At 35.2% G+C, this 16,679-nt stretch overlaps 1 protein-coding gene across 2 annotated transcripts in view; it reads left to right on the top strand.

Annotated features, from left to right (window-relative positions):
* tsnare1 (T-SNARE Domain Containing 1) overlaps nucleotides 1-16,314 on the top strand; it is a 103,881-nt gene extending 87,567 nt beyond the window's left edge. Inside the window, exon 11 of one of the 2 annotated variants that reach the window (XM_043262106.1) lies at nucleotides 15,252-16,314. In XM_043262106.1, coding sequence (XP_043118041.1) covers nucleotides 15,252-15,398 — 147 coding nt within the window. In that variant the 3' untranslated portion in view covers nucleotides 15,399-16,314. The remainder of the gene's footprint in view (nucleotides 1-15,251) is intronic. The other variant, XM_043262107.1, reaches the window with a different exon arrangement.
* The last annotated feature ends 365 nt before the right edge of the window (nucleotides 16,315-16,679 follow it).

The raw sequence follows: 16,679 nt of genomic DNA, 5'->3' as shown, positions 1-16,679 counted from the left end.
ACCCAGATGCTTTTACTAATCTTGGCTTTCAACAATGCAGACTTAAAGAGTGTGTTCCCTAAAATAGACCAACATAGACTTTCCAACAAGGGGAAACAACACCCACAGACCTCCAGGAGTACATAGAGACTGTTACATCCTACATCACCAAGTGAATCGATGATGTAACAGTCACAAAGTCCATCACTGTCCAGACCAAACAGATGCCATGGCTGTCAGGAGAGGTCTACAGACTCCTAAATGATTGGAACGCTGCCTTTAGGTCTAGAAATCAGGAGGTCCTTAAGACAGCTTGGGCCAACCTGTCCAGCGGCATCAGAGAGGCTAAGAGACAGTACTCCAGAAGGTTATCCCATTGTTTCAGCGACAGCAGAGATACTTGAAGCCTGTGACTGGGGATCCAGACCATAACAGACTACAAGCCCCCACCGCAGACCTGTGACAGCTCCATCTCGCTGCTGAATGAGCTGAACACCTTCATTGCTCACTTTGAGGCAGTCTAAAGCACCACAGCACAGAAGACTCCACCTCCTCTCGACGGCCAGGTTATGATGCTATCCCCAAACAGCGTGAGAAGAACCTACAGCAGGGTCAACGCACACAAAGCTCCGGGGTCCTGACAACATTCCTGGGCGTGTTTTGAGAGACTGTGCAGCGGAACTCACCAATGTCTTCACAGACGTTTTCAACACCTCGCTTAGTCAGGCGGTTGTCCCCACATGCCTCAAAGCTGTCACCATCATTTCAGTCCCGAAGAAGTCATCTACATCCTGTTTCAGTGATTAGTGTCCAGTTGCACTTACCCCTATTCTCATGAAGTGCTTTGAATGGCTAGTCATGCATCATATCAAGTCTGCCCTCCCCCCCACTCTGGAACCCTTTCAATTCGCATATCAGTCCAACCTCTCAACTGTTGATGCCAATGCCACTCAGCACTCACACATTGGACAAAAAGACTCTGTCTGTTCATCTGTCTGATGCTGTTCATAGTCTTCAGTTCAGCATCTAACACAATCATCCCACAACAGCTCATCTACAAACTGGTTCAGCTGGGGCTTAACACTTTGCTTTGTAACTGGCTCCTGGACTTCCTGATAGAAAAAGTAAAAAATGTGACAAACTTGGGTGGCCACTAGTGAGATCCTTTACAAAAGCAAAAGTGCAAAGGATTAAAAGGAGCAAAGGATTATTGAAAATGTGCTGGACTGATGTGGTTTGAAACAGACAGGGTGGCAGAGGGAAGAGCATAGTGCATAATATATCAGTTTAACGATTCAGCAATGACAGAACTAACCGGGGAGTCGCTTTCCTCTCAAATCAATAGCCCTGTGCTTTATGGTGCTCTAAATAACGCAATAACTGCTGCTTGACACTTATTCCTGCGAGTTGTGTTGCTAGTGCTGCCCTCACATCTTGTTTACAGACTCATTTGGGTGAAAGAGATTCTTCAATATGCATGTCAGCAGTGTGAGCTAGCTTATCCTTCTGCTCTGAGTTGGTGAAATTGAGAGCAATTTGAGAGCGGCCCCAACTCATTGAGTCACCAATTGCTTAAAATTAACCCTCAACCGCATGAAAACAGACCAGTACTGCGTTTTAATGTTGAGACCATTATGCATTATAATATGGCAGAAGCATTTCAATTCCAGTTTGTTAGCAGGTTTAACAAGAAACGGAAGAGTCTTCACACATTTTCAGACCCCAGTGGTACCTGGATCCCTGAAGTACCTCTTATCTCATGTTAGCGAATGTCTAGATACAACATGATTTTTGATGGCTGAAATTTTTCTGTTTGTTTAGTGAACTGTCACTTTACTTGTGCAGTATGTATAGAAATACAAAGTTTTAAATCTTTTTTTTTATTTATTTTAAATGTACTTTCTAACTTTTTATTCATCAGAGAATCCTCAAAAAAGTAAAAATACACACACAAATAAAAACACACATATATAGACAAATAAATTACAAGTATGACAGTGTAAATTTGGTAATTAGATGTTTTAGTAGCACAAACTTGAAAAAAGTCATACCAAGGAAAAAGACAGTAACTTCCATACTATAAATATTCAGTTGCTGATCACCATTTACAAAATCATTACATTAACACCAATACTAATTCTGTGCAGTGGTCAGTTCACACTGACAGAAATGTATCTTTTCCAATAAGCTTTAACAGATTTTTTACATTATCAGTTTTTACTTTTATAAAGCCATTTTTTCTAAAATTGTTCATTATCTTTTGAATAGGCCTACTGATAATAAAGATTATTTAAATCATAAAAGATACTGTGAAAGTGAAATTGGAGGTGGTAGTAAGTCAATGTAAATAAGTGAGTCATTGCGATTAAACCAAATAATTTAAACGGTTGATTCATTCAGAAAAGAAACACTCTTATGTTGCTCAGAGATGCAAAAATAAAATTGGAATTTAAGTGGTATTATTTTTGTTGTATAAAACAGGAAAAATTGTCTCTGGAACGTAAGTCTCTAACTAAAACTGTTAGTATTGATTTTATGACTGATCATGCTACACATGCACGCTGTCATGACACCGCGTCCACTCGCATGCATGAAATAACAACAATGTAAAAAGTCTTTAAAGGTTATTCACGATTACGTATTGCTGCCAAGGTATCTAGTTTTTTGCAATGATTTATTATACAGAGTACATGTTTAGATACATGTATGAAACAAAGGCAGAACACCGAATAACCCCAAGTCGGCACCATAACTTCATTTTGACTCATAGTAAAACAAAGGCAGAACACCATAACTCATCTTGATCATTTCAACAAAGTAAAAAAAAAAAGTTGTAACTGGTGTTACATGGTGTTCTTCCTTGTTTTCTTCGGGCTTTTGAAGTTACGGTTAAGACGACCCGTTATTTTCTCGGAAAAACAACCAGATTGACTCAAGATACGTATGCACGTGATAAAGGATGTTTGGAATATCCCAAAAATATCAATAACTCATTTTTGATCAAAACCGAAGTTACGGTATTTTGTCTTATACTGCGGTATATATACATAAAGTAAGGGATAATGTACATCCAGCAGGTTGTTATCGCAGAATAAAGCCCGACAGGCTTATCAGCAGCCCGACGCGAAGCACGTATTACACAAAATGTTACCACAGAAAATAATTTAAGCGATAAAAGATATTGATTTAATCCCCTGGGTTGGGCAAACGCATATATATGCGTTTTAAGTCATCTTCTCCTGATGAGGCCGATAAGAAATTACACATTCAGGTTTGACCGTACAGATAAGAGCAATACATCAATCGAATCTGTAAAGGGTCTACTTTTATTTGTATGTATATAATAACAACACAATTCTGTGTGTTATAATATAAAGAAAACAAACAGGGAGCACTGTCTGCTGCGTTGGTCTGAAGAATGCAGCGACATGATCTAGCGACCATAAACTAAAAGGTTTCGAAATCTTACCAGTTTGTTAGTTATTATATAATCCATTATGGTCTGCTAAACAATCGATTTTTTTGTTTCCAACACTGATGATTTCTGATGGATCATATGACACTGAAGTCTGGAGTAATGGATGAGGAAAATTCAGCTTTGCGTAACATTAATAAATGATATTTTACAGTATGTCAAAATATCATAGTCTGTAGTCAGTGGCTATCCATCGTCAAAAACATTTAAAAAATAAATACAAAATAAACAATCTTGCCGACCCTAAATTTCAAATGACAGTGTCGATTTTTGCAACTTCCAAAAAATGCTGAAACTAGAGAATTCATGCTTGAAGTGTAGAATTTATGCTTAAGGAATGACATAGACCTTATTTGACTGATCAACCTATATAAAAAATGCATAGCCTGAAATTACTTACTTTCTTCCTGGTTTTATAGGACTACAATCTGAAGAGCTCTATTAAGTCAATTTTTGAAGCTGTTTTGCTCTTCCATGCAGGTTTTTAAAGGGTTTTCTGTCTTTATGGGCACATTTGGCAGAACAAAATCTAACTAGACTAGAAATAAAACAAGAGATCAATCCCATTGTGTGGCCTCAAATTAGCTTCTTTGTGTGTGTGTGTGTGTGTGTGTGTGTGTGTGTGTGTGTGTGTATATAATGTAAACATCAGTCTATACACTGTATTGTAAGCTTGGTTTTTCATGATTATTATTGATTACATTAAATCTTTATGCATACGGTTTTAGCTTAAAAAAAAATGTAAATATATTTTGCCATACAAATGTGACTTGTCTTTTTAATCTTAGAAACAGTGTTCTTTTTTATAAAAGGCACAAAACATGGCCATATTTTGTGCACAGACAAAAATGAGGGGATTGAATTTTGATCGTAAATCTGTTGTGACACACCTGAAAATCATTCAGTACTGCACAAAAAAGAACCGGAATTGAATAAGAAATGGATATTTGGCCTCAAAGGCCTCAGTTTGCAAACAACAGGGCATCTCACTATAGCCCCTCACTGACTTGTTTACAGCCCTCGTGTTTTGAATTTCTAAGAAATGTTCTAAAATCTGTGAGGAAATTACTTCTTGGAACTTCATTGCTGCCATAGAAACAGAACAGTTTGGTTTATGATGCAGATTAACTGCAGACCCTGACAAACAAGCGCTATATATATGCACAGTGTAAACCAAGAATTCAAACGTTATAAAAATTGATATTTTTCCAAGGGTTTTTTATTATACGCCATTTTTCATAGCATAAAAAGGACTCCCAGTTCTATTACCAAGGCTCTTTCATTCATCTGTGCATCGGTGTGTATTTTTCGAATGTTCACTCACATGCACAGCCCACATAAAACCCACAGTCTGAGTCCAACCTCACGTGGGCTGCCTTTATTTGAATGTGGCAGAAGGGCGCGGAGCCAGCACACTTCCCTGGGTTCTCCTCAGCATAGAACTGCACGGCCGGGCCAAGTCTCAGTTTGACCCTTATCATGTCTGAGAATGACCGCTGAGCGGCGGATTAGTGGGTCGGCCTGCACCTGTGTGGGTGGACACCATACCCTCCACTGAAGCAGCAGTGTGGGCTGCAGTCAAACCGTGCAGCCAGGCACCGTCACGGAAAGAAGGGACATAACAGACCCAGCCACCCACCACAGGCATGCTGGGAAGGGCAGGGGGAGGAGGGCATAATTTACCTCTGCTTATCCTTAGAAGCCTTTAATGTCTCTCTTCCATCACTGCTGCTCCTGGCTTAGCTTGATGCCTTTGGAAATGTTGACTGGTTCAGAGGAAGAAGGCATTATGGGAAGAGACAGTCAAGCTTTCGGAGGTGGTTTACGAATCACTTGGCTCATTGTTTATTATTTGATGTTACCAGAACTTTTGAAAGAACTGTTTATTGCTTTATGCTAAATGACTCGACAAGCCCTATATTATAGCATTTATTAATACTGTATTCTCCATTTGCTTTCATTTGTATTGGCAGTTTTAATTTTAGTTTTAGTATTTTAACGTGCTTTTGACTTTTTTTATTTTAGTTTTATTTATATTTATATTGAGCTGCAAGTTCTTTTTGTTTCCATTTTAGGTTTAGTAACTTTCCCAGTTGACAAAACAAAATTTTGCATTTTCTTTTTATATCATTTTATTTACATTATTTATATATTATTAATATTTATTTATAATTACATATTTATTTATAATTTATTTATTGATAATTAATTAATTTCAGCTCTATTCATGACAACAATTTTTTTATTTATCATTTAATTATTTATTTATTTTAAAACTTTGCTCTCAAAGTAAAAATGCACTTAAAAATCACTTTTTGTTCATCAGAACATCACTTTCTGACCAATAGAGTCCAAAAACCTGTAAAAAACATCACAATAAAAATGGTTTTGAATTAGGTTATTTTCATATTTTCTTTTGTCATCTTTAATTTAGTTGTATTATTTTAAGAATGATTATATCATTATTATTAGTATTATTATATTATTATTTAGGCTTAATATTTTTATTTTAGTGCAATTTAACTTATTTTATTTTTTTGCCAAAAATAATAAAATATATATATATATATATATATATATAATTTTCATTAATTTATATTTAATTTATATTTTATATTAATTCACTTAAAGTTTAATTCAGTTATGGAAAAAAATACATGTATTAGTTTAACTTTCAGTAAACTTTAGCGGATCCCTAGCAGAGCCAATCACAAGCACTCTGTGTTAGGTAATTCAAACCTAATGTTCAGTGTTTTTATCTCAACATTAAACACGTTGCTCTCAGCTTCCTTTTTCTTTATTCTTATTCGTCTTTTCACTCGTCATGTCTTCAGGAGAGCCTGAATTTTTCTTTTAAATATTATTAGTAAAGTCTTCCAGCACGAGTCATGTACACACATCCAACTCTGGTTGAGTTTTCAGGATCAACTGAGGCATCGAAGCTTATGTGCGGCTTGTAGTTCTCTCTCTAAACTGCTAGCAGGGCTGAAGTTGAATTTCAAGCACCTTTTTTCGCTGATAAATATTAAAGAATTAATGCTCAGGAAACATTTTTATATTTAGCTGCTAAAGCTGATTTAGCCTCAGTGAAACAGAGCAGACAGGTTCCTGCAGAAAGAGGCTTATTCAAATGAAAAAGCTAAGTTGACAACACTGAGCTGGTATTCACCATGATGAGACACTGCAAAGATGAAAAGAAAGAAATCCGACAGAGGCACAGAGAGAGTGAGAGAATATTTAAGAGTGCTAAACATCAGACCTAGCACTGAACATCTGATTTAATGCATGTTGTTCTGTCATCATTAATTCATTTAATGTTAGTTTAATTACATGAAAGGTGTTAATAAATTCACGCCAGTAAATTGTGCTATTATTGTATGTAAATTTAATTTGAAATCACAATGCTGATTGGCATTATTTAATTTAATTATTATTATTATTATTATTATTATTACTACTACTATTGTTGTTACTTGTATTTAAAAATAAATAACTTTTTAAAATAAATGAATACATTTTAATTTTCAAGTATATTTCTCAAATAATTATAAAGTATATTTCTCAAATAATTATAAAGCAATGGCTAGTAACATATTGAATTAATTGAAATTTATTTTATGTATTTTTATTAGGGCTGTCAATGTTAACGCGTTAACGCGTGCGATTAATTGAAAACATTTAACGCATTAATATTTTTTTAATATTGGCTATAGCGCATTTAGCATAGCTTAGCATAGATCACTGAATCCAATTAGACCAGTAGCATCACGTTCAAAAATGGCTAAGAGTTTAATATTTTCCTATTTAAAACTTGACCATTTTTTTGTTATATTATTTACTAAGATGGTTGAGAAATTAAAAGTCGCAATTTGGTCGTTTTTGGTCATTTGGTCATTTTTGAACATGATGTCAAATTGTATTCAATGATCTATGCTAAATTATGCTAAAAATGCTATCGTCAGACCCAGAGATCGGCTGAATGGATTAAAAAAAAAAGTAAAACTCAGTTGGAGAGTGAGCAAAAAAAAGTGGAGTGTTCCTTTAAATTCCATGACTGTGATTAATGCGTTTTAAAATTTGTAATCGATTGACAGCACAGAGTTTTATGTATTTTAATAGTATTTTAATAGTGTTTTTTTCCACTATTCGAGTAGTCAATGCTGTTTTGATTTGATTTTTTTTTTTTAATCTAAAGCAATTTATAGTACACTTACCGGAGAAATAGTTCTCATCCGAATAGCCTGGGGTTAAATGCTTCTCTCAAGGGCAGAATGGCAATAGAAAACGATTAGCTTGCAGTCAGTTGCAACAAACTCCTTAGGTTAAGAAAACCTTTAGTGATAATAAGGTTTTCTCAGCTTAAGGGCTTTGGTGCGACCGTCCCCTGATCTTTAACCGCCCCACAACTACCAGCACATTTGTGAAGGTCATTTTCTACTTACTACTAGCCAGTAGCATCCATCAGAAATGGGAGGCAGTTTGGAGTTAGCACACTGCGCTAGTCCTAGTATATTTAATCCACGTCCATGAACAAGTGTGACAATAAGCCTTCTGTATGGACTAAAATCCTCTTAGGCAAAGCTTTGTGGGTAAACTTGCCTGATGCAAATTCTAAACCCCATTAGCTTTGAGGAACTAGTCAGCTGCATTGAGATTAATGGCAGGGCGACTACTTGATTTAATAGGGTTATTTCACTGCTTCCGGCCAAGTATAAACAACAAACTTAATGCAAGACATTACTCACTTTCTCTACTGACTGATAGAAGTTTCTGAGTTCACTTGCGATGAGGTTCACTGAAGCTCCGTTGGCTTATTTTTGCTGTACTTTCCACCTTTTGTTGCCTCTATGTGTTTCTTTAAAATCAGCCAGAGCTGAATGAAATATGACAGTGATTATCTTGGGAAAAAAAATGCAATTTGATAGAAGCTGTTATTTAAAGTGCATTTAAAATGTTTTATATCGATTTCTCTGTCATGAGCGGCGAAAGGAGACAGAAAGGAGTAAGAAAAGCTTTAACAAACTGTGTTTCCTACCTGCACAAAATGCTCTTTTCTCTGCAATGAAGTGATTTTGTGAAATTAGGGGATATGGATTTGCAGCTGCTATTAAGGATAAATGCTGAGTGAGAAATGTTATGTGCAATTTTCCATTACAGAGTGAAAAATGAAAATCCTTATTTATCTATTTTTTAGTCCTGTCAGCTCGCTCTGAACTTTACTCGTGGGGATTACCAACAAACTCTCCGGGTGAGAGACAGGAGCTGTGAGAAACAGATGTGCGGCGGAGGTATTATAAGTTTGCAGAGTCCCAAACCTAAATGTTAGTAGCTTACAGGCGGAAACAGAGAGATAGAGAGGACATCTCTCTGAAACGGAGGATGACAGAAATCACACTTGTCTTTTTTTTTTTTTTGGATATGCTTCTCGAAGCGTCACAATGAGACGGCACCCTCCCGGCTTCGGCTGGCGTCTCCAGGAAGAGCTGAGATTACTTAAAGCTGATTGGTCAACTTAATGTGCCAGACGCCACCATTAAAAAGACTGAGGACTTAAAAGTGTCATAATAGTTGAAAGATCAATGCAGAGTCGACGAATCCTCAGGGACCGCAGGGAAAGATTAGACAAGAATTTGATACAGCTGTCATTCCCTTTCGAATGATGCGTGCTGAAGTTGTCGCATATTTAGATATGAATGTAACATGCACCATGCGATATAATATTAGAGGAAAAGCACAAACCAGAATACGGTACATGCACACGTACGATTATGTTGGAATAATTTAGGTTCTTGAATTTTTCAGAAAAAAAATAGTTTATTCTTACTAAGGCTGCATTTAATTGATAAAAATAATAATAATTTAAAAACAGCATAATAGTACAAAATTTAATTTTCTGAGCAATTACTACAGAATATTGATATGGTGCTTGATTATTATCAGTTATTTATTTTTGCTGCTTAAGCAATAATAATGTTTTTTTTTTTGGTATCAGTGATGACAATTATTTTGATGCTTTATTTTTTTGTGGAAGCCATGAAACATTTTTTTCAAAATTCTTTCATGAAAACTAATTTCAAAAGAACAGCTTTAATTTAAATATAAATTACCTATAACATTATAAATATCTTTACCATCACTTTTGGTCAACTTATTGTCTTTTTGCTGAATAAAAGCAAGTATTGAGCATTACAGTTATTTCATTTATTGATTTAATTATTGATTCATTTATCACCTGCTTACCTTATCGTATTTAATCCAAATCTTTGAATGTCTATCTGCACTCTGAGCAGTTTTGAGATATTGAGCGTCCAAGTTTTTTAGTTCCATAGACTGTAGATACACTCGTATGCCATAAACAACCTTTGTGGAACCCACATGTGCTGCTTACAAAAGAAACGTAATGTAAATGATAATGTAAATAAGTCAAAGAATAAGAATATGTGAACTCCATTTTGATTAAATACCAAGGCGACGATATCATAATGTCCGCAAAATACTAATCAGAATAAATGACATTTTTAAATATATTATTAGTTTGTTTCAATTCCAATAAGAATCGTATTATATTACTTTTTATCCTTTTCAGAGAATCATTGAATAATCTCATTAATTATTATTTAAAGAAGAATAAGCATTTTGTTTTCTGTATCTAAATTGACAGTCTTTTGCTTGACCTATTTACAACAATGACTCAAGCCCTGTGTGCGCTTTCAGCAATGAAAGGTTTTTGAACAGGGCAAGTGGGCAGGTTGACAGGAAGATGTTCGTATGGCACTTAGATAGCTTGTCTATTCACTGTTGGAGGTGTAAAAGCTTATGCACTTAGTGAGTAGACTCCATTCTGGTGTGTCCAAAAATGTTTTTACCTTGTATGCGGGCAGCTGGACTAGAATGTGAAGTTTCAAACAGCTTTCTGCCTTCAACTCATACAGAGCACTCGCTCTGCGTCTGTGGAGGTGTGGAGGTACCATTTAATTCCCTCTCTGACAATCAATACTTTGGCTGTGAAGAGTGCTTGGCTTTGATTGATATGAGCTATCGGGAAAAGGCATCTGGATGTGGACTGGAAATGGGGCGAGACGGATGCTTTTGGAGTGCAGGGGCCCATCTGTCCACATTGATTTGCCCCGAATAGCGCCTAACTGCTAAATCTTAGAGGTCTTGGATTGGGAAAAATAGAGCAGAAAACCTTTTTTATCCTGGTCTAGAGTTAAATCTGTCATATGAGGCTTTTGACATTCCTAACAGCTTTTTTCATCTGTTGATTGCCTAACTTCGCGTTAGAGCCATGGACAGTTGCGCATATGTTCTGGTGCATTGAACTGTCATGCTTACGGAGATAAAACGATTGTGAATGGCATGCAACATTTCATGGTATCCTTCCATTTATTCCATGAGTATGCTGCTCTGGTATATTGTAACTTTTCCGAAATAGCCACTTGAATCTTCTCTGAAAGATAGATAGATAGATAGATAGATAGATAGATAGATAGATAGATAGATAGATAGATAGATAGATAGATAGATAGATAGATAGATAGATAGATACACAACTGTTTTGTTATTGATAAGAATAAACGTGTCTTCATAAGCAAATACTTCAATAAGCGAGATATTTCTTCACATTTAAGTGCACACTTTTTTCGAAATAACACATCAGCAAATGTTAAGCCAATTTTATCTCTTCTTAATCACTTTTGAGATTTCATATCCTCATAACTGAGTATTTATGTAAGAATTTCTGTGGTATTCTGGGTTTAGTGCAGTGCCTGCATCTTGGAGCTAAAATTGTAGTGCAGGCATATTTCACAAATTAATCTCAATTGTTATTGGAGTCAGTGGGTACCAATAAAAAAAATAAATAAATAAATACAACTACAAGTGAATATATTATCTTCCAGTTACACCCTTAGAAATAAAGGTGTTTTACAATGCCATAGAAGAACCTTTTTTTAGTCTAAAGGGTTCCATAAAGAATTTTTAACATCTGAAGAAACTTCACAAAAGGTACTTTATGGTAAAAGGTTTCTTCGGATCTTCAGAGATGTTTCTTTTTTAGAACTTTTGACTTTGACTCGTGGAACCAAAAATGGTTCTTCTGTGTCATCGCTGTAAAGAACCTTTAAGGCATTCTGCATTTTCCTTTGTCAGTCTAACAGTGGTTAGTTTACTTTGTATTATTCTTTTTTATAGGTAGTTATAGTATGCAGGTTTGGAACAATATGATAAAAGAAATCACTTTAAAACAAATTAATATTTGTGGAATTTTTTTCATGGCCATCCAAGATTTTGTTCTTCTTCTGAATTGGAACAGATTTGAAAAAAATTACCATTGAATTAGATTTGCTATATTACACTTGTTTATGTTACACTAACAGATCTTCTAGTTTAAAAAGCTAATCAAAGCATTGCAATAATCCATTAGTAATCCATAGAGTATAATAAAGATTCCAAGTCCAAGTCTATCCACATTTTTGCATTCTCAAGTACATTCACCTCAATCAAAAGATGAATACGGAATGCACAGATCAGTGGGTTATTGTGATTTTTTTATCATCTGTTTATACTCTCACTTTGATATCACCCATTCACTGCAGAGATTTATTCCATATTTCTTGCAATATATATATTTAAGTGCACAGAGTGCATATGCAACGTTTCATGTATTAAATTTGAGCTCAAATTACCTCAGATTCAGTCTTTTGCTCACTGCACACAATGACCTAATGAATTAGGACAGATTTGCAATGCATAGCGACAGACGGGCCCTTTTACCTCAGGAGCTTTGGCCCCTTTGCACCCTTGTCTTGAGCGATAGCTCTGGTTTGCCAGTTTATGTGCTTATGCTGAGGAGATTCCTCATCACTTCAACTCTGTCTCATAAGCCTGCGAGTTGTTTTGGAGGCTCTCTAGCTCCCCTCTCATGTCATTTCCACTCTGGTATAATGGCTATAGTGGCACAGTTGGCACGCAGGAAGAGCGAGACTTGTGAGCTCGGTGGCTGGGGGAGATCCTCCCCGCGGTGGCTGTGAAGCAGTCTTTGATGTGGACGTAGCCAGCAGAGCGAGCTTCTTGGCCAGAGAGACAGCCTGGGTGGAGGTTGCCCTCTGATCTCTGTCACTTCAAAGCAGGTGTTCCTTCTTTCTCAGTTCCCCATCCTTTCATCCTTTTACTCCCTTTACCATTCCCCTCACTTACTGCCTGCTCTCTCTCATCGGCTCAGCCAAGATTCCCACACAGTGGCGACAATGACTTCACAACTGATGGACGTTTCTGAGACCTTTTTGTCAGACGTTCACATAATGCTCATCTGTCATTTCTCTCTCTGCCTCTCCCACTCGTTATTTTTTCAAGATTCAAACACACACACACATACACACACACTAAAAACCTCCTCCTCTCCATTTTGTGAGAATCATCATTTGACATTTACTTTGTTGTTGTTCTTGATATTAAAGAGAAGTCGTATGAGATGTCACACGTATCTGGATGTTTTTGAAACAATATTGCAAATCACAGAGTATGACAATTACTTTTATGCCAATACAAACATTTATGTGACATTAAATAGCTTGTATTGTAAAGGAAATTGGACTGAATAGAAAAGTTTTCCATGGTAAAAATGTTTGTGTATCTCAAAAATATAACTTTAAAATTATACCATTTTATTTGATTTGATTTATTATTGAGCAATGATATATATATATATATATATATATATTATAAAAATATATATATATTGCTCATCATTGATCCTAAAATGTCTTAACTATCTTAACTAGTACAAAAAATATATAGTATAACAGATTTATATATAACAGATTTATATATTTCCAACAATAAATTAGAAAAAATGGAATAAATTGATTTTAAAAATAAATTAAAATGTAAAATAGATATTTTAAATTGTAATAACATTTCCCAGTATTACTCTTTTTTGCTGTATTTTTTAACAATAATTGCAGCCTTGGATAGCATAAAATATTTTTCAATTAATGCATTAAAACACTGTTCATTTATTTATTTAATTTTCATTTAAGTATGCAGAATGTTTCTGTATAACAGTTTTGTTGCATCCCACTTACTGTATATCTATTTTTGTTTTACCTTTTATTGGCTTAATATTCATAATCTCTTCTTGTCCCAATCCTCATGGATTTTCTATTGTTCTGTTATTATGTTTTTCCTACGTGTGCTCGTGGATGAGAAGCTACTCCACATGGGTGGGGAGGTTAAAGCAGGTAAAGATGCAGATCAAACGGCTGCAGTGCCCTTCACTCTTATTTTATTGGACTGTTCTGAGTTCTCCGTGTGTCAGCGCTGGCCTCAGATCAGCCCTGCAGACCCAGACGGGCAGAGACAGGTCATTTGAGATCAAACTTACTGTTCAGACCCTGGTGACGTGACCTGGAAGCCTTAGGCACGGTGGGTGAAATGAGTCTGAGGGAAAAGAAAGACAGAGAGGAAGGTGGGTGAAATGGACCGCTTTCAAAGATGTGGGGTGTAAATCCAGGTAATTGTGCGGACAGTAGGAAGTGCTTAGCGACATTTTCAAATAGAGCGACTGGCTGGTTTCCTACCAAGTTACGTAAAAGCTGATTCATTCGTTTTGGGCAGTTGCTTACAGAATTGTTCACATTTTATTGCACAGATGGACTGCAACTGCTGATGGGGACAAGTCACATATTTAAAGAATATCACACAAGCAAGAGTGCTGTTGTACTGAATATCTGTTGGAACATAAAATAAATATAAAAAGAAATTTGTTTATCTCCTTGACATTTCTGAAGCATTAACCTTATGCATGGAACAATCTGCCTAATGATTAAAAAACACGTACCCCTATCTGTTTGTTTGTTTATTGTTTGTAAAATAAAGGCATATTTGATCACACATACAGTAAAAACAATATTATTACATTTTAAAATAACTCTTTTTTATTTGATTTGATTTTAAAATGTAACTCATCCCTGTGATGGCAAAGCTGAATTTTCATCTCACATTAATATATTTGTTGTTAATAACTTATTAACTCTTTTTATTATTGACTTCTGAAAGGTTTTTGTTGCGCAATATGTTTCTATGAACGTACAAATTTTTAAGGATTATTTTATTTATTTATTTTTAAATTTTGCAGCATTTTATATGTTTTTACTGACACTTTTGGCCAATCCAATGCGTCCTTACCAAATGAATTAAAGCTGCAGTCCATAACTTATTTTGGTTAAAAATGACACTAAAACTAGCCAGTGTTCAATACTAATGCTTTACTGTGTGTATATATATATATATATATATATATATATATATATATATATATATATATATACACACATTAGTGTAGTTTAGACTACACTGGTATGAAAATGTGAGTTTGATATTGGATAACAAGCACTGAATACTACCCCACATCTAGTGACAAGGAGTAATGCCTCCCTAACTCTCATTTACTTAAAGGTTTCTTGTTTGTGCTCTGAATAAGGATAATTTCAGATGAAAGTGATGAGCTATGGCCTTTTATGGATTGTCTAGTTGGGTGATTAATGAACCACTTCACTTCCAAACTTAGGCTTGCTCTTAATTAAAACTTTAAGGTTGACCACAAATCATAATTCACATCACCCAAACCTCAGGACAATTGTAGAATGAGATGTACAGTCTGGATTGAGAGAGGATGCCGAGGAAGAAGCAGTTTACCAGCACATTCACCAATACATGTTAATTAACTACATATGTATAAATACAGCACAAATCTCTTATCTTTGTGACCTTTGACCTTTGTCTTTTATTCTTTCAGAGATCTCTGTTTCGACTCTGCTGTGATCACTCCTCAACTTCCCAGCAAAATAAAAGTCTGTACGTAAAGGTCCACATGCGCTCACTCCCTTTCTTCTTATCTCTGTCTGTACTTCTGTCAGATTGTGTTTTGTGTATGCTTGTATGAAAATGTGTGTGTGTGTGTGTGTGTGTGTGTGTGTGTGTGTGTGTGTGTGTGACTGTGCATTAAAAGAATCTATTTTTAATCAGTGCTTTGTACTGTAATGTGCAATTAATTGCTCCTTACCTCTTCAAAGTGGACTCAAATCAAAGAACAAAATCCAAATAGACTCAATGTTGCTATAGACTTTAAAATATCTTTCTCCGTCATTTATAGCTGATTCTTGAGTACAGAGACAAAACTGGCTGTGATTTTGCTTGTCTGTAATTCAATTTGGATATTAGAAAGATAGTTTCAAACTAATTATTTCTAACATATTGAGATTATGAGAAAAATATAAGCACAATAAATGAAATTTTACATTTATGTAAAGATCATCGAATTTATTTCCAAGTCTAAATGTTGATTTTATTTTCTGTGTTTTGTCTCATGGCTCAAGAATCAGTCTTATGCTAGTTCTCATATCAGCTCATATCAATCTTTTGCTATTACACTGTGTTCAAAATGTGCATATTTATTTTTTTAAGGTGCAAATATATAATCTGTGACAAGTGTAACAGTGACATTCTTTTAGGAACATTCTTTGTAAGGCAATTTATTTGTTACAAAGAAACATAACCTGTGTATAGTTATCTTTAAATATTGTAACCTACTGTCTGTGTTTACCAAAAACTGACTATTATAAACAGACATTTGAATGCAGCAGGCAGGCTACCATTATAGAACACCTGTTGAGAGAGAAAACTGACTTATTGTTATCATTTGCATAACCATAAAATTATAATTTTTTTTAATGACGTAATATTTCAAAGATTCAGTATCGTCTTGTATTGCACTGCTCTTAATATCCATTATTTAAGATGGTTTCTAATGGTTCATTTGCTGGCTTTTATTAAATAGTACAACGTAAAAAAAAAAAAAAAAAAAAAAACTTGTCTCTCCATTTCTTTTACTGCCTCACGCGCGCACACTTTCAGAGCTTGTAAAACTTCAGCAGATTGTGATGGGAAGAGAACTGACATACAAATAATAGAAATAATAGGTTTGTACTGGCTCAGTCATTCACCTGCTAATCAATATGAGACAGGAACTTCATGGCACCCTATTCATTCAGAGACAGCAACAAGCTCACTACGCTTTCCCCGCTGAGTGATTATTTTAACTGTCAGATGATCTCTGTAGTGAGCTGAGAAAGTCAACGTAGAATTTGAATGGGGAATAGTTAAAGCTTTTTCTGTCATAGCAGTTTCAGCTGCTGTTATTATAGATTGATGTAGAAGCTGGTTA

The sequence above is a fragment of the Puntigrus tetrazona genome, chromosome 16 (genome assembly GCF_018831695.1).
Source record: "Puntigrus tetrazona isolate hp1 chromosome 16, ASM1883169v1, whole genome shotgun sequence".
NCBI classification, from domain to species: Eukaryota; Metazoa; Chordata; class Actinopteri; order Cypriniformes; family Cyprinidae; genus Puntigrus; species Puntigrus tetrazona.
Note: the sequence above shows the minus strand (reverse complement) of the source record. Positions and strands in the feature narration are given on the sequence as shown.